Raw genomic sequence first — 24064 nt, 5'->3', positions numbered from 1 at the left:
ATCTTCCTCGCTTGAATACGAAATTTACAGGAAACCAACAAGCACCAAAAGAGTTATCCCCTATACTTCCAACCATTCGTTCCAGCAGAAAATGGCCGCCTTTCACCACATGATTCACCGAATGCAGACCCTTCCACTCAGCGATACAGGAAAGGTTAAGGAATTACAGTACATCTTCGAAACAGCAAGACTCAACGGATACAAGGAGACCACAATCCAGGCAATCATCGATAAAAAAGCGAGAATTCTACAAAGGAGATTATTTACAACCCTCACCACAGCACCTGAACCATTGAAACGAGTGTCCGTTCCATTTGATCAAGATATTACTTGTAAACTAAGACCACAGTTAAAACAATTCGGATTAGATTTAGTTTTCACCAGTAGACATAACCAGTTGAAATCATTGTTAGGATCCACTAAAGACCCAGTTAATGTTTTAGGTAAAGCAGGTGTATATAAAATAAGCTGTAATCATTGTAACAAAGTATATGTAGGACAAACCAAGAGAACTTTAGCAACTAGATTTAAAGAACATATAGCGGAGGTTAATAAGGCCAAAAAGCAAGAAGAAAAGGGCCTAACATATGATTTCAAATCAAAGGTTGCAGAACACATCTTCACAGAGGACCACCAACTATCGACGGAGGACATAACGATTTTACGAACCGTATCTACACCATGGAAATTGGATGTTGCAGAAAGCCTCGAGATCAACAAACAACGTAATTCAACTTTACTCAACAGGGATCAAGGAAACGGACACACATGGCTTTTCAAGTTACTACCTAGGACACATCAACGAGTAAGCAGCGGAGTACCTGTTCCTATAGAAAATTAAATTTAAGTTTACCTAGTTTCTAAGTGAAAATGTACCTGTGTTAATATATATTCGGTAAATGCGATGTTTTTCTTCAGTCGAGTATTAGTACAAGACACTGAAGAAGTCTGCACATTGTAGACGAAATACGCGTATCTGTCAAGGATAAGCAAATAAAGTAGTGGAATTAAATGGAAAATACTAATCCTTCTCTCTCTCATTATACAGGTATTCCACTAAGACGCCCACATTCATCAGGATATATCTGATCACGCCTTCCTTCGGATGGGAAGTAAAGCCGTTGGTCTCCGGTTCATGAGTTGTGATGGGTCGATAGGTAGGGTCCAGGTGTGGGAGCTGCCTTCCTGGCACGTCGGAAGCATTGGTGCTCAGAACGGAAAACAAGATCGACGGAAAAAAAACAAACCAAAGGAAAAAAAAAAACGTTACATTCACTTTCGAATAAAATCTTGGTGAGTATCGAATCTTTGATATAGTATTTGGGATACCCATCCAGCAAGTATTCGAAAGGGAAAATTAAAATTTATTTTAAGAACTCCTCTCTGAAGTAAAAAAAAAAAACAATCAGACAATTTTAAAACAACTAGCCATGTTAATGTTTAAATGTCTTGTTTTGTTACTCTAGAATATTCTTGGTTAAGAACTGGAATGGTATTTCACTTGGTTTTCCCACCATAAATGGTTAAATTATATGTAATATGGTTGAAAGTTTGAAAGTTTATTTAGCACAGTTGTTCGATTTACGCCGTGAAGTATGCAATAGTTAATGTATTATGCATGCTGGATGATATGGCACTGGATGGCTTCCTGTATACTAGAAATTAGTACATGCTGGATTGAAATTAATTAATGTTCATCCCGTGATCATTGGATTCTTCGTGACATTTTAAATTTCCTAATATTGACAAATTATTCTTGATAGAGCTGAAATAAGGGCGTAACAGCTTTTGTAAACATCTATAATATAGATTTAAAAAAAACTCTCGATGATTTCTAGGTATTAATTATATGATTTGAGCAGTAGCTATACTGAATATCCGAGAGATGTCGCCCCTTCAGTGGTAGGAAAATCATTTTTGCAGTATGGAGAATATTAGAAAATCCACGATTTGTGACTAAACATGCTTTCACAGAAGGAAACAAATAAACGAGTGTTTACCTTATCACCATAGTAATGTACTCGTGCAATTTTTGTGCACCTAAAACTGCCCATAAAGACGATAATGAATAAAAACTGAAAATTTTCATGCATTTCTAAATGGTTTCCTACCATTCCCATACATTCGAAGTGACTGGCCCTCTGGATGTGGATGATGATGTCAAAAACAACAAAACATGATTAATTCAAGGCACGTCCACGCAAACCAACATAACCATCGGAAGTCGTCTCCTACCTGATGGTGATGTAGATTTTCCGTGGGCTGGACTTTCTAGAAATCATCGAAAGAAGTCATTGCTTACAAAAGCTGTTACGCCCTAATTCCAGCTCTATCTAGAATTTACTTAACTGAAACTTCTTCCTGTTAGCGAACTTTGAGTTAAAAGACGATTCAGTGAAAAGTCTTTTAATTAGCGAACACTAAAGTCAAATGACAGAAAAAGGAGGAAGAAAACGAAGAAAACATAAAGAAGGAACTCAACGTTATCAGAACTATTTAAAAATGATTCCTGCGGTCCTACGCACATTCTTGTGCATCTGGAGAACTCTATTCGGCGAAATGACCTTCAAAATACGCAATAAACTAGCAAAAATAGAAGAAAGTACAAATTTCTTCTCATTTAAGTTTCTATTCTATTTAATAAAAATTTCCACGCTCTCCTCTATCTCATCAAATACAAGAACACATATATGTATTCATTCAAGTATGATTGATTACTTACGTATACGTTCAGTGTTACGATGCCGGCAAAGCAACTGTACGCACACCCATGTGATTTTTCTTACTTCCATTCTTTTAAGGTGTCTACACACATGAGCGTGATCAGCGTGAGCGGAGCGGGATTTGCGTTGGTATGAGAGAGATAACTACCCTCGTAACGCAAGCAAAAAGTATGTTAATTATCTTTTCCGCAATACATATATGGTTGATAGACGGGGCCTCCCTTATTAGCTCAGTCGGTAAAGGCGCAGCTACAAAGGAAGACCATGCTGTAGGTGGCTGGATTCGACTCCCGCCCTAATAAAATGTGTAAGGTTATTTTGCTTAACGACGTGTTGAGGGTATCATCAAACCATTCGGGTCTGGTATTTATTTATTAGGGCGGTCCGGTCTAGCAATTGTACAGGTTTGAAAATTTTTCGGCTTCCCGTGGCATAGATTACGATTGTACTTGCACATAATTATACTAATGCAAAAGTGGTACAGGCATCGAATGCCTTCAATTAATAACTGTGAAAATGCATCTAGTTGAGAGCACGCAATAAGCTAAAATGTGATATACATCAATCTTGAAATGGGAAGCAGAAAAAGAATATGATAGACGACTCATATAAATAGTATGTTGGTATATTGATGGTACCTTTACCTCTTTCATAACAACGCAATTCTCGCTCCTCTCACGCCGGGCACGCTCATGTATGAAGATAGCATTAAAACCAGGCATAGAATACGCGATAAGTGATAAACATATAAATATGCACACCAGTACAGTGTTTTTTTATATGGGAGGCTCGCGCGTATAGCAACGAAAACAAGTTTTGATCAACGTTCGCCTACTGGTGTTGACGAAAATGCTGTACGCAAACTGGGGGTCTGGCCGGTCGACGTCGCCTTTGGTTGGCGCAGTTCCTTTCCAATCATCATCCCAGGTGGCGGTGCGGCACGGTGTTTTCTCTCATTTGCGTGGATATTTGATTTCGTTCTAGAGAATCTGCGACAAAATGGCTCTAGTCAGATTGCTAGGTGTGGAGGTATGTACATATTATTGCAATCGTTGTGCATCTCGAGATGGTGTTGATTAGATTCTTAGGGGAGAAAGAAAATGCAAGGTGATTGAGTATTATCAGTGCAAATTATGTAACGTGGATTTCTTTTTTGGAACTTCGTCGGTCAGTGCGGACGACGGCATGTTCGCATGCTAGTGTGGAAAATATTTATAGAAATGTTTAAAAAGTGTTTGTTCCCGAAAGTCGTATGATTTTGCTACGAAAAAGACGTAGTCTGGGTTCAAGGTCAGTCAAATTCGCACCACAGGCTCGTGGGCACCATGAGCATTACACGCTAGCTTTAAAGAGTAGATAAAATTAAAGCAGATATATGGTGATATCAAGTTGAGATTTGTTCAATTCAACATGTGAGCGATAATATTTAAATTTAGGTTTGGTAAAAATTGACATTTTGAAACATGTGAGCCGGGATGGAATGGCAGTAAGTAACTGATAAGACGTTCAGTTACCTATGAGCGACGGCAGCGAAACATTTATAAGGTACACTGGGGGAAGTGGGTCCGTAAAAACCAACAGTTACGTTCAAGGGTCGCAAAGGCCAATATTGTGTACATCGAATTTAAATCTTGTGGTAGGGTTCAACTCGTATGTCAGTCCCAAAAACAATGTTGAAATATTAGACATGGGTTTACTATGTGAAAATTGGCCACATGTTGTGATTACTTGCCATGAGCTGGATTAACAATTTAATGGTTTCAAAATTGAATTAAACATTGATGGACAGAACACACACATAGATGGAGAATCCACCTATCAGGGACAAAACCACTGTACTCCTGCATTGAATTTCCATAACGATGAAACGTATAAGGTCTCTTTACTCTGATTGCCATAGAAAAAAATCAGCAAAATTGGCGATATACAAAAGAAACTAAATTTGAAGAATGGAAGACTAAATTTGAATTCCTGCTTGATGATGAAATGATGATTTTGTAAAATATCGCTGAAATAGATTTATTGTTCAAATTTCTTCCAAATTCTTATGCATTGCATATAATTAAACAAAAACTTCCACATTCTAGTGGAAATCAGTTAGAATTAATAAGATTTCTGTCACACAAGCAAATGACCCCACTTACCCCAGGGTACCTTACATAACATCTGACTTTTGACGCATGCAACGAATTTTCTCGCAAAGCAACTACATACCGAAATGCAGATCGCAGTAAAACAGTTCGGTCGTTACATGGGCAGGGCAGTGCCAGTTGAGTAGTAAACAATTTGATTGAATTAATTTAGAATTTTTCATTCGATCATGGTAGCCTGTTCCACATGGAGTGATGTTATGCAACGATATCATGACCTTGCCTCCGATGGTTACTGAGACGCATTTGAATTACAAAAGTGGATCAATTTGAATAAGTGCAGCTCGGCTTGAACTCGGTTGTGACCTGTACCTTTCGATATCCTATCAGACCCAGTAGGCTACGCAAATACTGAGAAGCTCAAGGTTGGTTACTACGATGTACCTTCAATTGGATACATTTTTAGGATGACATTGGAACGAATAACAACAACAAAGTGCGTTTCATAATTTTCTTTGGCGTAAATATTTTTACTGAAGAGATTCTCTTTTTTCACGGAATCATTCAGTTCCATGGTATACAGCCAAATATATATTTCAAACTCGATGTAGGTAATTTGTGTAAAGTTGAGGGTCGTAAAATTAATTAATTTTATTTATATTTCGTGCCACCGCCACGCCCTTTCAAAAATTAAGATGTTGAAGGAACAAAACAAGTTATATCTGAAGAGCTTTGAGTGGGTTGGTTTATTTCCTTTAAATTCCGTCTACTACTTGCAGACTTCATCAGTGCCAAGTACTCAACACCACCAGTTATGCGATCATAGCTAGAATACTAGCTAAGATCTGTTTATTTTTAAATGGTATAGGTATTTAGATTTGTTTTCTAGCGTGTTATTTATCTTTTGCCCTCCTTGTATCGGCATTATTGTATGAAAAAGTAGAAAAACAAATACTCTACTCAAATCATACCGACTTGAAATTGTAGATTCAAATCTTATGATGATTGTAAAGAGAAATCCGAGTAATTTTGCGAAACATTCCAAGTGAGTTTTGATTTAACTTCCAATGTAAAGATTCCAAAGGAAATAGGAAGGAGAATTCATAGAGAATTTATTGGAAATTCTGAGGATAGTTCAAAAAGAATTATAATGACTAATGATTGTGAAGGAGAATTCTATGGAGAATATCATGAAAAATATAAGGATTATACAGAGGAATTTAATGAACAATATAAGGATAATTTATTTTAATTCAGAAAAGAAATATATTTGATGATACTTTAAGGAGAATTTAATGAACAATATAAGGATAATTTATTATAATTCAGAAGAGAAATACATTTGATGATACTTTAAGGAGAATTACAAGGGAATTCTGGTGTGAACTCCAAGTGAATTCAGAGGAGGACGCTATAGGGTTTTTATGAGTAGCACTTCATTTTCTGGGACTTCCAAAGGAAGAAAATTGCAAGGTAATTTAGAGTGAATAAATAGAGAATAACAAGGAGAACTCACAGGAAATTTTCAGAAGACTTCAAAGATAATTCTGTTAAAAAAATCCAAGACCAATCTGAGGTGGATAATTCTCCAAAGAAATGTTAAGGAGAATTTTGGATAACAATTTTAAGCGGAGGGATCTTTTAACAGTTCGAGGATAATGAAGTACACACTTAATCTAGCTCGGTAAAATCTCCAACAGCCGATTACCTCGGCATTTAATTTTCCTGATATCTCTGCAAATTATCTGTTTGTTGTCTGTTGATACCTCAGCTAAATGTTATTTGTTAGCTGAGTCTCGGAAATTGTTTTACTGAATCTCATCAAAATCTGGCTGTTGAAATCTCGGCGAAAAAAATTAAGTGTGTATGATTTCCAAGAGTTTTCTGGGGTGAAATCCTACAGTGTCCTTCAGAAAATTTCATGAGTGATATGGATCAACTTAAAAGGGAGAAAATCCCAAGATGAAATTCAATTAATTTCACAGACAATTCTGAGCATTTTGTTGTTGCGATCTGGACTTAAAAGAATGTGAGATTTAAGATCCAGGGATACCTGCTTTATTCAAATCTAACACATCATTTGAGATTCCGACATTCTGAGACATGAAAAAATTTCTAGATTTTGGACTCAAAAACATTTTTTTTTAAACTATAAGACGGAAATGTTTGAGTCCTATGACAAATGATTTCCCGAACTTAGTGAAAATTTGAAATTCCAGATCTGGGAATGATTCATTCGAGTTTCTGCTCTCTATTTTGAATCCTGGCTACAGCCTCAATACCTCATAAACGAAAAAATATTCAAAAAAATGTATTTTTGATGGAACACTGGAATACATTAATGTTGAATGTAGATCTTACATTCAAGTTACATTTTAATACTTTCTGTAACTGATGTATTTTTGATTTTCCAGAATATATCATTCATATATTTCTCCATTCTCTCTTCCAGTGCCGCAATGCGCTGCAACGCAGCTACTGTACCGCTTCAGTCCCGACGACCAAGATGTTCATCGATGGTAAGTTTGTCGACTCGAAGACCACCGACTGGATTGACCTGCACGATCCAGCCACCAACGAGGTAGTCACGCGCGTCCCCAAGTGCACCAAGGATGAAATGGAATCAGCAGTGGAATCCTCCAAGAAGGCTTTCAAGGTACGTATGCACCGTGTTGAAAAGGTCTTCATTTGTTCATCTGTTTGAAACTTTCCACAGACCTGGAGCCAGACTTCTATCCTGGGCCGGCAGCAGGTGATGTTCAAACTGCAGCACTTGATCCGGAACAACATGTCTGATCTGGCCAAGAACATCACCAAGGAACAGGGCAAGACTCTGGTTGATGCTGAGGGTGATGTCCTCCGTGGATTGCGTAAGTCTAATATGCTGTGCTTGTTGAGCTTGAATTCTAACTGTTTCATTGTTCATTCCACTTTCACACAGAGGTCGTTGAACACTGCTGCAGCATTACGTCGCTGCAGATGGGCGAAACCGTTTCCAATATTGCCAAGGACATGGATACCTACTCGTACACTCTGCCATTGGGTGTGACTGCCGGTATTTGCCCGTTCAATTTCCCAGCCATGATTCCGCTGTGGATGTTCCCAGTTGCCATTACCACCGGTAACACCAGCATCATCAAGCCTTCGGAGCGTGTTCCCGGAGCTACCATGATGTTGATGGAGATGCTTAATGAGGCTGGATGCCCACCAGGTGTCGTCAACGTCATTCACGGAGCACATGATGCTGTTAACTTTATCTGTGACCACCCGACAATCAAGGCTGTATCGTTTGTCGGATCCGACCAGGCTGGCAAGTACATCTACGAACGTGCGGGACGCAACGGTAAGCGTGTCCAATCGAACATGGGTGCCAAGAATCACGGTGTAATCATGGCCGATGCCAACAAGGAGAATACTCTGAACCAACTTGCTGGAGCTGCCTTCGGTGCCGCTGGTCAGCGTTGCATGGCTCTGTCGACTGCTGTATTCGTCGGTGAAGCTAAGCAATGGATTCCAGATCTGGTGGAGCGCGCACGCAAACTGAGGGTCAACGCTGGACACGTTCCCGGAACTGATGTCGGTCCAGTGATTTCCCCACAGTCCAAGCAGAGAATCAACGATTTGGTTGAATCCGGCGTCAAGGAAGGTGCTAAGCTCGTTCTGGATGGACGTGACATCAAGGTTGAGAACTTCGAAAACGGCAACTTTGTAGGACCAACCATTCTGACCGAAGTTCAGCCAAACATGAAGTGCTACACTGAGGAAATCTTTGGCCCGGTGTTGGTGTGTCTGACGGTTGACACCTTGGACGAAGCTGTTGAACTGATCAACAACAACCCATACGGTAACGGAACCGCCATTTTCACCACCAACGGTGCCACCGCGAGGAAGTTTGTAAACGAAATCGACGTCGGTCAGGTCGGTGTGAACGTTCCGATCCCAGTGCCATTGCCGATGTTCTCGTTCACTGGATCTCGAGGCAGCTTTATGGGCGATTGCCACTTCTACGGCAAGCAGGGTGTCAAATTCTACACCCAGACCAAGACTGTGACCCAGCTGTGGCGTGAGGGAGATGTTTCCCACACCAAGGCTTCCGTGGCGATGCCAACCATGAAGTAAGCTCGGGAAAATAACGTCGCGCGAATTGCGAATCGGGTTTGTGTCTTCCAATCAAATGAGAACTGCGTGCATTTACTAGATTAACGAGAATTCATATTCTGCATTTACGATATCTGATATTCAGTTTTAATAAAACAATTGTCTCTATGCTAAAAATGTTAAACTGGCGTTTTGCTTGGCTTGTTCGAAATTATTCACTTGTTGTCCTTCTACCAGGGATTTTAAGAAAATGAGGCAATACATTCCAGACTTTCAGGTCTTCCATAACTAAAACCCCATTTTCTTTAAGATCAAGAAGAAAACATTTCATAATATTACTGCGTGGTAATGTTGTTATGTAAATAGTATTTTTGGATATTTGGTTCAACCTTCTTCTCGGTCTCGTGTATGGCAGTTAGGTTGTTACATTTGCTGGTTAAAATTAGTGTCCCTGATTTATAAGTACAACTGAATGTTACGTGATAGTTTTACGCCACTTACATTATGGATACAACATTGCCGTGCTCTTACGTCGCTGACCATGAATAATTTTACCACCTGTTAAGATGTGAATTTTTCTTAAACTCAAACTTAAATTTCTAACTGATTCAATTCTACTTGATTTTGTTTGAAAAATCGTTTGAAATATGAATCATACGTCATTCGAGCAGTTCTAAAAAACGTTTCCTACCACTCGAACCTTGCCGTGGAACGTTATTTTGAGTTTTTTTTCTCTTCTGAAACCTCGAGGAAATAGGGTCTTATTTATGCTCTCCCTAAAAAATCAGAAATTTGTAGTCTCATTTTCTTAAAACCTCGGGTAGAAGGTCGTCCTAAAATCGATCTACTATGTGATTTTGTAAGTATTCTCACTCAAGTTCACTCAATGGATCATATCATGGAGCAGTTTAAAATTACGTTTCCTACCACTCGATTTTTTTTCCGTGGAATAATATTTTTTTCTTCTATAATCTCGAAAAAATAGGGTATTATTTATTCTTAGCTTAAAAATCCGGAAATTATTGTTTTATCTTCATAAAATCGCTAGTTCGTCCAAAACTTCTCGACAATATGATAATATGAAAATACGTTTCCTACCACTCGATTTAAATAAAAAAAAATTAAATCTTTATGAACGAGATTTTTATTAATATGATTGATTCTGTTTTTAGAGGATTTTTTTTTGCATTTTGCTCTCTTGCAGGATGGGGATGCAGGGGATTTTTAATACCACCAGAATTTTCTTTGATTTTTAAAAAATAAGTTGGAAATAATCTCTCATTTAATTCGGTTACAATTTGAGATCACACGATCGAAAACAGAGGGGAGTAAATCGCACCTCCATTCTAATATACAATAACAACTGTTATTTTTTTTTAATTTTGAAACATATATCGGTTTGTATAGATCAGCTGAAAGAGCATCTTTTTCTGACCACAACGATATCGTTTTCGAATCCATAGACTTTCATCTCGATTTTTAAATCAAGATTTAAAGCAAAATAATAACTTCGCTTTTTGACACTAAACTAACAAATTGACAGCTCGCTTCCATTGAAAGTCCCATCGAGTGGCGCTCAGATGATAATTTTGTAATCAAACTTATTTAAAATAGTTCCTGTGCACCAAAATTGATGAACTTTTGAATTAAGGTTCCATTTTGAATGCAGATTACGAATATGCATTCACTTCAATTGGCGTTGACGGCGACTCTGTAGCTCTTTACTCCTATGAGAAAATCCATAAGCAAAAGTCAGACTGTGCGTGAAACATGGTGGTCTTTGTACTATCCTTTCACTCCACCGAAAATTCCCATAAGAAACTGTCTAAATTTGCTGGTAGAGCAAATTTTTCGACGGTGCCGTCAACGCCAATACCCTTGAAGAACACAATTCAGTGCCAACATTTCAAAGGGGCGTAATTGCTTTTGTAAACAATGGCTTTAGACGTCGATTTCTCACAAATGAAAACCCACCCCTCCAAATTACAAATGCTAGCTGATACAGGACACATTCGTCTGCGTGCTGGTGTCATTCATTGTCATGAGTGAGCTTTCATTCGCGAGAAATCGACGACTAAAGCCATTGTTTACAAATGCAATTACGCCCCTTTGAAATGTTGGCACTGAATTGTTTGAAAATACGTTTATTGCGCTGTTGGAATTTGACTTCAACTGTTGCGAAGATTTTATAACAAGTCAACATTTTGTCAATGACTAAACGTAATTTTTGGCTCACTGTTTTTTCAAACATCTTTATTCGCTGTAGAAAGTGTCGTGCGACCAAATGATGTTGCTGCATCTTATGATACGCAACATGATGAACACATACACAACGCCAATCTGATCAAACTGATGCACTCTTACCCAATCAGCTGTTTAACTTTGTGTGCGTGCTATTATTTCTCGGGAGAGAGGGCGTTTTTTCTCTCTGATTTTTTGACAGCTCGGATCAAAACAAATTTATTATCAAAACTTTTTCTACACCAGAAGCAACCTTTACTGTTTTCTTAATCGTTTGAAATAATTTGTGATTCGGCTACATTTATTAGATTTGCACCATGCACGAAGCGTATATCCTCTATCCGCCGGAGAAGATTCCGGTCCAGATTGAATCGATGACGGGATTTGGTGAGTGGAATTAGCTTATTACAAAAATTGTTTACATCAGGACGATGATTCATCGTCGAAGGAAATTCAGTGTTTTGTTGATTTGGAAAAATAATTGATAACGAAATTTACGTTGAGGCGATTTTCTGGATGATTATCACAAACTGCTTTCATTAAAAAATATAATCGAATTTTGTTTCACTGAGTCGCATAACAACACTCGATGATGGTCAGAGATGTCTCCACCGTTGTAAGTTCATCAGTCGTTGAGTACCTGTATCAAATAATTACTCCTCTACATGATAACTGACCCGAAGAAGTGAAGAAACTGGTTCGGAACATGAAAAATAACAAATCTTCGAGACTGAATCAGATACACAACTGCGTCTTAGATCACATGCCACAGATTCTGTGGGATTTAATTTTCCTCATAACCAACCAGTTCCAACCCAGTGCGAAATCGAAAGTTTTGTAAGTGCGAACCTCAACCTGAGGTAGGTTGTAAAAACAAACGAACAAACTGACGGTACCCCCCGATCCCGGTTTGAACTAAATAATAATAATAAACCGCTATTTGTAAAGCTTGCAAATGCTCATTACAGCTAAAATGCTATTTTTCGGATTTATGAAGTTATGAAATATTTGAATGATAATTATTATTTACAAGATGCAAGAAGAGAGGGTAAAGTGTGTATATGACACATAAAACCTGTCAATTTGGCTTTCAGAGGATCACAATAGCGATTAGCTATAACGATGAGCGAGCAATCAGCGATCATAAAATCGCTAGCTGTGACCTTCTGAAAGCAAAATTGACAAATTTTGTATGTCATTCACAAATTTTACCATCTATTATTTCTTGCTGCATACAAATGTTAATTACAATTATTATAGTATCTCATAGTTTCATAATTACGAAAAATAGCATTTTAGCTGTAATGAGCAATTGCAAGCCTTTTTGTAACTTCTTAAAGATAACTGGCTCTTTAGCGTTCCCCCACGGTGCAGTATTATACCCCGTATACACTATGGCTTAAATCATGTAATGTAGGCTGCCTTGCAATGAGAACTCATTCATCTAGTTTTCACTGGAAATCAAATGTATGAGTACTCATTGCAAGGCAGCCTATATGCCATGATATCAGCTATAGTCTGTATGGGGTATGAACGTAGTATTAAAAAATCATGGTCACCGTAAGTTTATGTACTCGTGAAGAAGTCATTAGGAGTTGTTATTAACTACATAGACAGTTTTTTTTTGGATTCTTGACCCCCCCCCCCCCCTTCCCCTGCCTAGACAATTGTCCAAACAATTTTTTTTTAAATTTGTATAGGCCGTGGATAATTAACAACCCCCCCCCCCCTAAACTGTCTACGTAGTTTATGGACAGCCCCTTAGGTGTGAGATTAAAACTGATAGCTTACAGTAAGTTAGTAGGTGATCCACAACTTTTCGGTACGTCTTATGTTTGTCAATCTACCATTAAGTAGTCAATACTTATTTAAGCTTCTCCGTGTGCTCATTATTCTCGTCCATATGTGCTATTAACAAATCAACTTAACAACTATTGAAAAATAATTAAAATATTATCGATTTTAATGAACATTTTTTTATGAATTCGATTATTTTTGGCTGTGTGGATCTTCTTTTGGTCTAAGTAGCATTTTACATACCGTGTGATGCCCGTTCAATGCTCACTTTAGAGCAAAATCAAGTTCGCATCGCTAGTAAAATTACTTTTCACAAATATATTGAGTATATTTTTGCACTAGCTTGAACGTCATTATCATAAAATTATGGATAAAATGTAAAACATCCAAAACAATGCTGTTAAAATTGATTTCGAGACATATTAGTGCATGTAACCAGGGGTCCCATTTACCGCTCATGTCGAAGTGGAAATATTGCTTATCGAATTGCCCATCTTTTCAGGCAATTTATCGCATTATATGGATTGTGTTTTGTTAATTTATTTATTTATTTATTTTGTTTTTCTTCATCGGACTTAACGTGTCTAAATGAAGCCTGATGGGGAAAAGCCTTGAAAAGCCGTAAAAACCCCATATCTTTCGAAATACATGAATCACAATAATACAATACAATTACAACGAACATTAATGAAGTCCTCCTATGGCATAGAGTTGTCTGTGAATCAGGTAGAAGTCCTCGTCATGCAGTTGAACCGGAAACGAAAAATAAACAGGTAGCACAATCCTTCACGTGTACATTAAATGAACAGCTACTCACCTTCTCAGGAGTCTCAGGAGCGTTGAATACGGTGACGAAAGGTTTCCGCTGCACAGTTAAAGTCGAAAAACTCGTAAAACTCGTTGAAACGCCCAGACATGAACCGTATTGGGTCATGCAAGCTGTAGTTCGCAGCACGAGGTCCAAGATGCAGCAAACTCCTCGACCGAAGAACTCGTTCGGGTGCGTAGATTCCGAATTCAGCCAAGATTCCTGGAGAGTCGATATCACCAATAAGTACTTTTGCTGCGATCACGGCCTGACTAATCGTCCGCCTATGTTCTAGTGTTTCAAGACCCAGGAGTTGACAACGATCTCCGTACGGCGGAAGGTTCACAGGGTCATTCCAAGGAAGGTGACGAAAGGCATACCGAACAAATTTCCTTTGAACAGATTCAATCCTCGCTATCCAAACTGCTTGATACGGGCACCATACTACCGAGCTGAATTCCAAGATCGATCGCACTAGAGAGCAGTATAGAGCTTTTAGACAGGCAGGATCGCGAAACTCGTCAGCGATCTTGAAAATGAACCCGAGTTGCCTGTTAGCTTTCGCAACGATGCCCGAGTAATGAAGCTTGAATGTTAAGGCGCAGTTCAGCGTGATTCCTAGGTCACGAACATTGTCCACACGTTGCAGAAGTTGGTGATTTATCGTATAGTTGAATGCCACTGATTTCAGCTTGCGATGAAATGAGATAATATTACATTTGTGTACATTCAACGTGAGATAGTTTCTTGAGCACCACTCTTCGAAAGTATCGATTAGGTGCTGAAGCCGCAAGCAATCGACGAAGCTACGAAAAATCACATAGATCTTCACATCATCCGCGTAGAACGATCGGCAACCAGTTGGGAGGATCAGTCGGGCCTCATTCACAAAAATCGAGAATAGCAATGGTCCCAAGTTGCTACCTTTAGGAACACCGGAGCTGTTTGTAAAATAGTCCGATTGCTCTGATCCGATTCTAACACAAAGTTCCCGATTGGTGAGATAGGACTTGAACCAACGAGTTAAACCCGAAGATACACCGAGTTTTTCAAGTTTAGCTAGCAGTATGGAGTTGACCGGTCCAATGCAGCCTTAAGATCTGTATATACAACCTCCACCTACGCTCCAGCTTCCATACTCCGAAGACATAAAGAAATGAACGGAGCTAGCTTTGTTGAAACTGATCTCTTGCGATAAAAACCGTGTTGGTCAGGAGGAATGTAATTTCTGCAGCTAGAGAATAATGCGTCGTTGATGATGATTTCGAAAACTGTAGAGCAGGCACTGAGTTATGTGATCCCTCGGTAATTTTCGTCGTTTCTCTTGTCTCCTTTCTTGTAGATCGGGAACATGAATGACGATTTTCAACGCGTAGGAAACTCCCCCTGCTGTAATGAAATATTGAACAGCTTCGAAAGCGGTGTTGTAAGCTCTGAACTGCATCGCTTCAGGATGCTTGAGAAGATCCCGTCAGGGTCAGCAGCATTAAAAAATTTCAGCTTCTTGATGGCGGATTCGACGAGGTCTACTGTAAACCGAGGTAATCGAAAAATTGAAAGTATCACTGGGAGTATCCCTCACCGCTTCAGCAACTTGGGACAACGAAGCCGTAGTGTCATTGAAAATGCGTTTGAAATGTTCTGCCAGAAGATTACATTTCTCAAGGGAATTGCTGGCGATTCTATCACCCAGGTGAATTTCGACTGGTAGCCCCTCCTCGTTTCGTTTTGTATTCACGAATGACCAGAACTGCTTTGGATTAAGCCGTAAATTAGCCTGCACACGCCTTGTGTAACTCTTGTAAATAATGCGGTTATATGTGCGATATTCGTTGCTCGCTGTTGAAAATAATCGTTTAGTGAATGGGTTACGAGTACGACAGTATTTACGGAGGGCTTTCGATCTCAGACGCTTCAAATTCCGTAGTCAAGCATTGGACCATGCGGGTTTGGGAGAGTGTCTCCTCAATGGGACATAATCAGTTATTTCCCGGCCAACGACCTCAGCGAAGTAGTTGACACCTTCATCAATAGATGAACACGCGTCAAAGAACTGCCAATCTGCCTGGGCAAGCGAGTGACTCAGCGCGACGAAATCTGCTCTACGAAAGTCGAGCTCATGTACATCAACAGGGGGGGTTATCGTAGCGAACAGGAACAGATAGGTTGATGGAAACTTCCAACGCAGGATGATTGGTGTCGATGCCAATCAAAGGCTCTGGGGCTTCTAGGATAGAACATTCCAGTCCTGCAGCTTCGTTCGCCAGAACGAGATCAAATAGCCGAGAGTTACTGAATAGCGAGTTGATTTGCGTTAAGCCATGCAGGTTGAAACCATCAAGGAGAGCACAGCAGGATGCGGGCATGTTCGAGCGAAGAACATCAATGCTAGGAAGATCGTTCTATGAGAGCCCAGACTGATTGTAGTCACCAAATACCAGAGCGAGGTCGTTTTGTTCTAGTCGAGAGAACACGGTACCAATCGAACTGATGTGGTTTGCAATGCTGCTCGAATCAGATTTCCGGTCTGGAGGTAGATACCTAGCGCCAATACTTATTGATCTACGAGGCGTCGTTATTTTGACCCACAGCTGCTCTAGAGAAGTGCAATCTGTAGCAGGATGGATGCAGGAGCTTAGGCGTTTGGATACCGCAATCAAGACGCCTCCCCCACGCGATTTGGTACTATTCTGTTGGTTGCGGTCGTTTCGAAATACCGTGAATAGACTGCCAAATAATTGAGATGAATTAATGCGGTCATCGAGCCAGGTTTCCGTAAGAACTATGACATCGTAGTCAGAGTCAACGGCAGTCAGGAAAAAATCATCAATCTTTGTTCGCAGACCACGAACGTTCTGGTAATACATCAACAGGCGGTCGAACGAAGTCGGTTGGAGGTCTGCAGAATGATCGATCAGCCGAAACGAGCATGGTGGTTCTCTGGAACACAGAGACGGATCAGGAGAAGAACTGTTTTCAACAAACGCATACTTGCCTGATGTAGAAGGTTGGAAGACCCCTTCACCATTCTCAACCACAGGGCCAGAACGACTACGATGACAGGAATCAGCAAGCGCGGAACTGGGTTGAGTGGCTCAGGGGCTTTCTTGAGGCAGCAGGCAGAGGGTATTAGATATTGATTGAATATTCGTCTTAGTTATGAAATATTAGAAGTAATGTTTATTTTAAGTTTATTGTTGTTATTTGCGGTTATTTGCAGCGATCACTTCCAGGATGACGACTTCATTAATCCGCTCTGCAAAACTCAGGGGTTAGCGTTAATTGATGTCTATTAATTCTCAATAATATATTATAAACTTTTCTAATCTTCAGAGTTCAAATCGGAACGTAACGAGCCAAATTTTACGTTTAGATGGCATAAGTACGATGGATGTTGAAGATACGTGTACATGGCAGATCGATTAGTTGAACTGGAGGCGGAAAACTTAAAACTAAAACGAGAACTTCAAAAGAACAAACAAACTGCATGCAAGAAAAATGCCGCCAGAAAGAAAGTTAAGGAGAAATTAACCTCATTTCCAACCAACCCACTTCAGGATCCTATTCTTGTTGAGGTGAAAAACAATAGGAATCGATCTACTAAATACAGAAAACAAAGCAATCTTTCAAAATTCATCTTTTGATTTATTCTTTTTAATTAATAAAGATGAGTAGCTTAGTGCTTTAATGAGAAACTTGGCATTGTTGTCTGCTCTCCAATACTCGTTACATATTGATCTCAGGAACTGTTACCGAAATCGGCAAACATGATTCCGGTTTGACAAAGATATAGGGCCCGCAACGCACACAATGAGGCCGCGGGCCGTACGTTGGACAGGCCTGATCTATATTCAAAAATTACAATGCTGGATGAGTGACTAATAATCTCCCGAATTGCAATATTTCGCAGAGAATAAACTGATTCTCGGAACGCGTCAGGGCCATCTGCTGATGTACTCGTTCGAACCGAACCCAGAAACGAACAAACTGGACCTGCAGCTGTTGCAGTACGATAAGAACTTTAGCAAGAAACCCATCACCCAGATCGAGGCCATTCCCGAGTACAAGCTGATCTTTAGCCTATCGGATGGGGTTGTCAACGTGAACGACTATAGCCGGCATGGCTTCCCGCTGATCCATATGGCTCAGAAGACGAAAGGTGCCACCGTATTTGCGTTGGATATCAAGGTATGGCCGAAATTGAGTATTTTAGAATGTAGAACGTTGAATGTTTTATTTATAGAAATCGAAATCGTTGACCGGGGAACTAGCACTGGTCTGTCGCCTCTGCGTAGCGGTGAAACGTAAGCTTCAGTGCTACTATTGGAAGCAGAATGAATTGCTGGATTTCGGGAAGGACATTGATCTCAACGATGTACCGAAGACCATCGCATGGAATAACAACTGCATCTGTGTCGGATTCAAAACTGAATATGTAATCTACGATGTAAGATATTGAGTAAATGGTTTGTAGGATTGTTGAAAATAAACTAAACGGAAGACATTTTCAGCTTTCTGGGGAGCAACCGAGGAAGATCGACCTGTTCCCGACGAGTTCATCGAAATCGATCGAACCTTGCATCTCGCTGATCGAGGATGGCGTCTTTGCTGTCGCCAAGGATGAGTATCTCGTGACGGTCTATACGGAAAAGTACACAAACGATGGGAAGGACAAGGGGACCGGTTTGGTAAAACCGGATGCTTCACTGTTGACGACCAAGGACACCCGCAATTTGAAATCGTTGAGTTGGAGCGAACCATTCCAGGGGTTGGTGTGGGATGAACCGTATATCATAGGGCTAGTTACGGACGGTGTAGAAGTGCGCGTTTTCGACAATGTGGACATGTCGGACAAGGGGACGTTGATACAGAGTATTCCTCAGCTGCAGAAAGCTCGATTCATAGCTCGTGGAAGGCAAGGTCTGCTGTACGCGGCGTCGGTTTCACACTTGTGGTGTATCCAGGCAGTAGACATATCGAAACAGCGTGCACATTTGCTACAGGAGGAGAACTTCCATTTGGCGCTTCAACTGACGGTAAGTTCTGATTCATATTTAGGTTAACATGTTACACTGCATGATGGAAGATCTTTGAGACTGTTAAAATTATCTAGTTTGTTCCGGGCAGTTCCTGACCATTGTCCTAACTTTCCGAAGCTTATGTATAATTTCAATCGTCTCGGTCATAATCATCTGTATTTGTCTGTATCAGTTATTTTTGATTAACATATATTTTGTAATAGGAAATGATGAAAAATTGAAACCCGCGTGGAAAATTACTGTCGTTTTCGGTATAGTTAATCCACCCCAAATACACTCAAACCTCTACAGGTCAAAGTATACTTTGTAATTAGGGGATTTGTGAGTTCTGTGAATCTAGTCAGCCTCATCTTGATGTTTTTTATTTCACAAAGTGTGCTATATTTTTTTAAATTTCCAAAAAAAATATTGGGTTTCTTAAACTTCTTCAATGTTTCCAAAACGTTTTTCTAAGTTTCCTTGAGTTTTCTGTAATTTTCTTAGATTTTGATAAAGGTGCCCAAAGCATTCCATATTTCTTAAACTTTTTTTAAGTTCTCTAAACTTTTCTAAATAACTAAAAATACGCTAAGGATGATCTCCGAAAAGTCTTTCTAAGATTCCTAAACTTCCCTAGAGTTCTCCCAAACTTCACTGGGGTGTTCCTGAGTCTGTCTGACATTTCCTAAGTTACAATGAAGTTCGTTAAGTTTGTTTACATTTCGCTGAGTTTCTCTGAAATCAGTTGATCTTATTTAAAATTCAGGGAGTTTCTGCAAAACTTTCTCTCCTGCTCCCTAAACTCTGCTGAAATTCACCCAAAAAATTTTGAAGATGCACTTCCAATTGATAGCTTTCGATGCCTGTACCATTTTTACATTAAAGGGTGTCCACAGTCCAATTGCGCCAAAAATAAGTCTCTCAAACGATTGTCATGAAATGTTCAGGGAATTTAAAACTATCTATATGCTTGGTTTAAGTATCTTAATTTTGCTCTATTTCTACACCAAATCCAAATGCCACCCATAAGGTTTTGTACAACGGTTGAATCGACATTTTTTCTGCTTTCAACCATGATTTCAACATTTCCTGCTCCGTAGTGACAACTGTAGGATCAATTTTTTAAATTTGTCGAACTTTTTAACGGAATCCCGTTATGAAGAGCTTTGAAGGTGTTGGTTTATTTTCTTTTAATTCCGTTACAATTGCTTATCTTTTGACAGATACGCGATTTCGGCTACTACTTGCAGACTTCATCAGTGCCAAGTGGTGTTGAGTACTCACCAATTATAACGGAATTAAAAGGAAATAAACCAACACACTCAAAGCTCTTCATAACTTTAGGATGTTTACGGAGTTCGTGCTTCATTATAGCCCAGTAACTTTCGATCGGCCGCAACTCTGGGGTGTTTGGGGGATTGATATTCTTCGGCACGAAATTGACCCCATTCGTCTTGTACCTCTCCATAAGGTCCTTGGGGTAGTGATAAGAGGCTAGATTCGGCCAAAAAATTGTAGGAACGTTGTGTGATTTGAGAAACAGAAGCAGTGGTTTCTCCAGACACTCATTCATGTAGACTTAGCCATTTACGGTTGTAGTTGTTACGAAAGACTTGCTCCGTTTTCCACACGAACAGCCAGCCAAATCATGAATTTCTTGGGGAACTTCAACACTTGCTGTTTCCGCAAGGACTCTGAAACATCGAACTTGTCTTTCGCGGTCACATACTGGTTTCTCGGAATTTGTTTGAAGTCCGCTTTTACGTATGTGTCATCGACGTCATCGTCCATGATACAGCAGTGTGGCTTTGTCAACATTTGTGTGTACAGCTTACGTGACCGCGTTCTAGCTGTCCTCTTCTGTCGTTCTGCGGTTTGATGCTTAGTGAACCTTGAATGAACGCAGTGGCGTCCCGTAACCTCACTTTTTACCTGTGCATCAACTTTAAAAACCAGATTTAATGCCATATTCATACTCGAATCGGTTCAAAAATACACTTAATCTTCTAGTTTACTCGATATCTATTCATTGCAAGCAATATTTTGATAATTGGTTATGTTTTGAAAGTTGGTGCACAGGTAGATTGTGGTTAAGGAAACGTCACTGAATGAACGTAGTCCTGCTCGTTTCTTGGCTTTCTGCACGAAACTTTTTGTCAGATGCTTTGTCAGATGAATTTCTGAAAACTGGGGAGATCTTTGAAAAATTCCATCGAACACTGCAACCTCATAAAATCAGAGCAGTCTTGTAACTGTTCGTTTATCCCACAAGGTTCAATAGCAAGATACTCTACGAGCTGACTCTCAGGTCTGTTATCACCATCTTTGCAGATTTTGGCCCACTCCGCCTACTGATGTACTATACTATCCAGCTTACCGAGGTGTTTGGGCTATCATCCAAATAATTTGTGTGATAATGTGTGATGTTTAAAGGTTAAACACGAAAAAATCCGGACACGAAAATCTTCTTGCGGTTTAAAAATACTATTTATTTTTCATAGTTCAATGCAACAGCTATATATTAGTAGGTATTATACGTATTGTAAGACCACTGTTTCAGTCTTCCTTCGTACCATAGGCCATCGCTCGAACTTTTCTTCGTACACGGCCCATCATCTTGCGGCTCGCCTTGTTCACACGTGTATGGCTGCCAAATTCCATTTCCGCTTGAAATCCATCAGGCCAATTGCAGTTCCACCCTTTTTCTTCAGTATGTGCTTCACAATTGACCAGTATTCCTCAATTGGCCTTAGTTCCGAAGTATTGGCCGGATTCATCTCCTTGGGACCCATTGCGACGCCATTTTCGCTGTACCACTATTTGGTGGAATTTGTGTAGTGGCAGCTTGCCAAGTCCGACCAGAATAAGCAATCCACCTCATGCTGATCGAGAAAAGACAGTAGTCTCTTTCGTAGGCACTCCTACTGGTGAATTTGCTGGTTCATGGTCCCAGAAAAATCCGTCAGGGATGAACTAAATTCCGTCAAAACCATAAACACTAGTCAAGTATTCAAGAGAAAAAAAGTACGAGAGCGAAACTTCAGAGACGTCCGATTGCTAGGCGACCTGAATTAAGGGGGTTAGAAAGAAAAGGGGTACACGTGTAAGTGACTTAATCGATTCTCTTGGTCGACTTTCTCTTTTGATAGCCACAGCTTTATAAACAGATTTTGCGCTATTTCTGCCACATAGTTTGATGAAGAAGGTTCTCATCTAGCATCCAGAATGGCACTTAAATCAAGAAATGTGTTTGCAGCTGAATTATTAACGAAAGAGAAAGTCGATGAAGAGAATCGATCAAAATCAACACCCCTTTCCTTCAAACCCCCTTAATTAAGAGAATTTAAAATATTTGCTTATTGTTATTGCTTTCGGAAATATTGTGCTTGGCAATTTAGTTGAAGAATATGGCCTGTAATGATTGCTATCTCAACTGAAGTGTTAGAATCTACCAATAATACATGCTACTATTTTTCATGCATTTTCCAGAACATTTCCGATGAAAGTCCGGAATTCAAAATTACCAAGGTCAACGAAATCCAAACGCGTCACGCCTACAACCTATTCGTGAACAAATACTTCCGCGATTCGATGAAAGAGTTCTCCAACCTGAATACCGACCCGATTGATGTGATAAGGCTCTTTCCGGATTTGCTCCCCGATAGTGGCAAGAACAAGTTGAGTTCTTACTCCAAGAAGCCGGCACCTGTGCTGGACGAAAAAGACATCGAGAATGGCCTACTAGCACTGATCGGTTATCTCACAGTGATCCGCTACAACCTACGGCAAGATCTGATCAACAAAACCGATTCCAAGCTTTCTGCGGGGAAGAATATTTCTGCCCTGCTCTCGATCATCGATACCACGCTGCTCAAGTGCTACCTGCAGACGAACGATTCCATGGTGGCTTCGGTGCTGCGTATGAACTGCTGCTATCTGGAAGAGTCCGAACGGGTGCTGAAGAAGTACGACAAATACGTGGAACTGATAATTCTCTATCAAACCAAAGGCCAACATAAGCGAGCCCTCCAATTGTTGCAGGCTCAGGCTGAGACTCCAGGATCTCCTCTCTACGGCCACGATCGGACTATTCAGTATCTGCAGCACTTGGGTAATGAGCATAAGTTTCTTATATTTGAATTCGCCGGATGGGTTCTGGACAAGTACCCCGATGATGGATTGAAGATTTTCATTGAAGACGTTCCGGAGGTTGAAAATCTACCCAGGGCTGAAGTGTTGGATTTTCTGCTGAAGGATCATAAGCGGTTGGTGATTCGTTATCTGGAGCATATAATCAACGTGTGGAACGAGGAGAAGGCGTTGTTCCATAACATTTTGATCCAACAATATCGGGAGAGGTTGATTGCGCTGAAAAATGATGCTGATGTGGAGAACGATGTGTGAGTAGTAGCGTTATTTGAGATCTGGCATTTGCGAACATGATATCAATTATGTTTTACAGTCAAAAGAAAACCGCTCGAGATACCATCAAGGGAAAACTGTTATCTTTCCTGAAAAAATCCACATATTATCATGCCGAGAAGGTGCTGGGCGACTTTCCATATACCGATCTGTTCGAAGCACGTGCTATCATTCTTGGACGTCTAGGTCTGCCAATTGTGTACAATTCTTGTCCAATAAACTCACAAGTTATTTCCCGTTTCAGGTAAACACGAAAAAGTCCTAGCCATATTCGTCCAAATCCTCGGCGATTTTGACAAAGCCGTTGAGTATTGCGATCAAACGTACGATGCCGATGATCCGAAAAGCTGTGACGTCTACGTCACCTTGATCAAAACGATCCTCACGCCTCCGACGGCTCCGCCGTACAGCGATGTGCAACTACACCCACGGTGTCTCAAGCCGGACATCGATACCGTACTGGCGATCATGGAAAACAATGCCAAGAAGATCAATCCGTACGAGGTGCTGCAGATCCTGCCGGACAACATTCCACTGGAGTCGATCAAGAACTTCCTCGAGATTGCTCTGAACCATCATCTGGAACGGAAGCGAAAGACTCAAATCCTGAAGGGACTGTACTACGCCGAACATCTGCAGACCCACGAGCAGAAGATACACTACGAGTCGAAGCACTTCCTGGTGACGGAGTTGAGTGTGTGCCCGGTGTGTAAGAAGAAGTTTAGCTACCAGAGTGCGTTCGTGCGGACGCCGGAGGGCAATATTGTGCATTTTTCATGCCAGGATAAGATTTGAATCATTTTCTGGTGATGAATGCTATTGTAATCGATAGTTGTTTAAAATAAAACTATTTAATTGATTGAATAA

At 40.1% G+C, this 24064-nt stretch overlaps 2 protein-coding genes across 2 annotated transcripts; both read left to right on the top strand.

Moving 5' to 3' along the window:
- Nucleotides 1-3597: 3597 nt before the first annotated feature.
- On the top strand, nucleotides 3598-9095 carry LOC135717402 (probable methylmalonate-semialdehyde/malonate-semialdehyde dehydrogenase [acylating], mitochondrial). Its single transcript, XM_065239480.1, has 4 exons — nucleotides 3598-3752; nucleotides 7266-7469; nucleotides 7530-7683; nucleotides 7755-9095. Exons 1-4 carry the CDS (start codon nucleotides 3723-3725, stop codon nucleotides 8930-8932), a joined length of 1566 nt encoding a protein of 521 aa, XP_065095552.1. The 5' UTR covers nucleotides 3598-3722; the 3' UTR covers nucleotides 8933-9095.
- Nucleotides 9096-11382: 2287 nt separating this feature from the next.
- Vps39 (vacuolar protein sorting 39) lies at nucleotides 11383-24064 on the top strand. The gene is made up of 7 exons (XM_065239373.1): nucleotides 11383-11539; nucleotides 17668-17945; nucleotides 18001-18204; nucleotides 18269-18793; nucleotides 22265-23175; nucleotides 23238-23383; nucleotides 23442-24064. Exons 1-7 carry the CDS (start codon nucleotides 11470-11472, stop codon nucleotides 23990-23992), a joined length of 2685 nt encoding a protein of 894 aa, XP_065095445.1. The 5' UTR covers nucleotides 11383-11469; the 3' UTR covers nucleotides 23993-24064.

This window comes from Ochlerotatus camptorhynchus, unplaced genomic scaffold (genome assembly GCF_037179485.1).
Source record: "Ochlerotatus camptorhynchus isolate MF236.1 unplaced genomic scaffold, CSIRO-AGI_Acam_v1.1 ptg000055l, whole genome shotgun sequence".
Taxonomy (NCBI): domain Eukaryota; kingdom Metazoa; phylum Arthropoda; class Insecta; order Diptera; family Culicidae; genus Ochlerotatus; species Ochlerotatus camptorhynchus.
The sequence above is the reverse complement of the archived record's forward strand: the minus strand, read 5'-3'. Positions and strand labels throughout refer to the sequence as shown.

Coding starts and splice junctions, on each gene's coding strand:
- LOC135717402 (XM_065239480.1), top strand. CDS start 3,723: ATGGCTCTAGTCAGATTGCTAGGTGTGGAG. Junction 3,753..7,265: donor TCAGATTGCTAGGTGTGGAG/GTATGTACATAT, acceptor TCTCTCTTCCAG/TGCCGCAATGCGCTGCAACG. Junction 7,684..7,754: donor TGATGTCCTCCGTGGATTGC/GTAAGTCTAATA, acceptor ACTTTCACACAG/AGGTCGTTGAACACTGCTGC.
- Vps39 (XM_065239373.1), top strand. CDS start 11,470: ATGCACGAAGCGTATATCCTCTATCCGCCGGAGAAGATTCCGGTCCAG. Junction 11,540..17,667: donor TGAATCGATGACGGGATTTG/GTGAGTGGAATT, acceptor AATATTTCGCAG/AGAATAAACTGATTCTCGGA. Junction 23,176..23,237: donor GCTGATGTGGAGAACGATGT/GTGAGTAGTAGC, acceptor TATGTTTTACAG/TCAAAAGAAAACCGCTCGAG.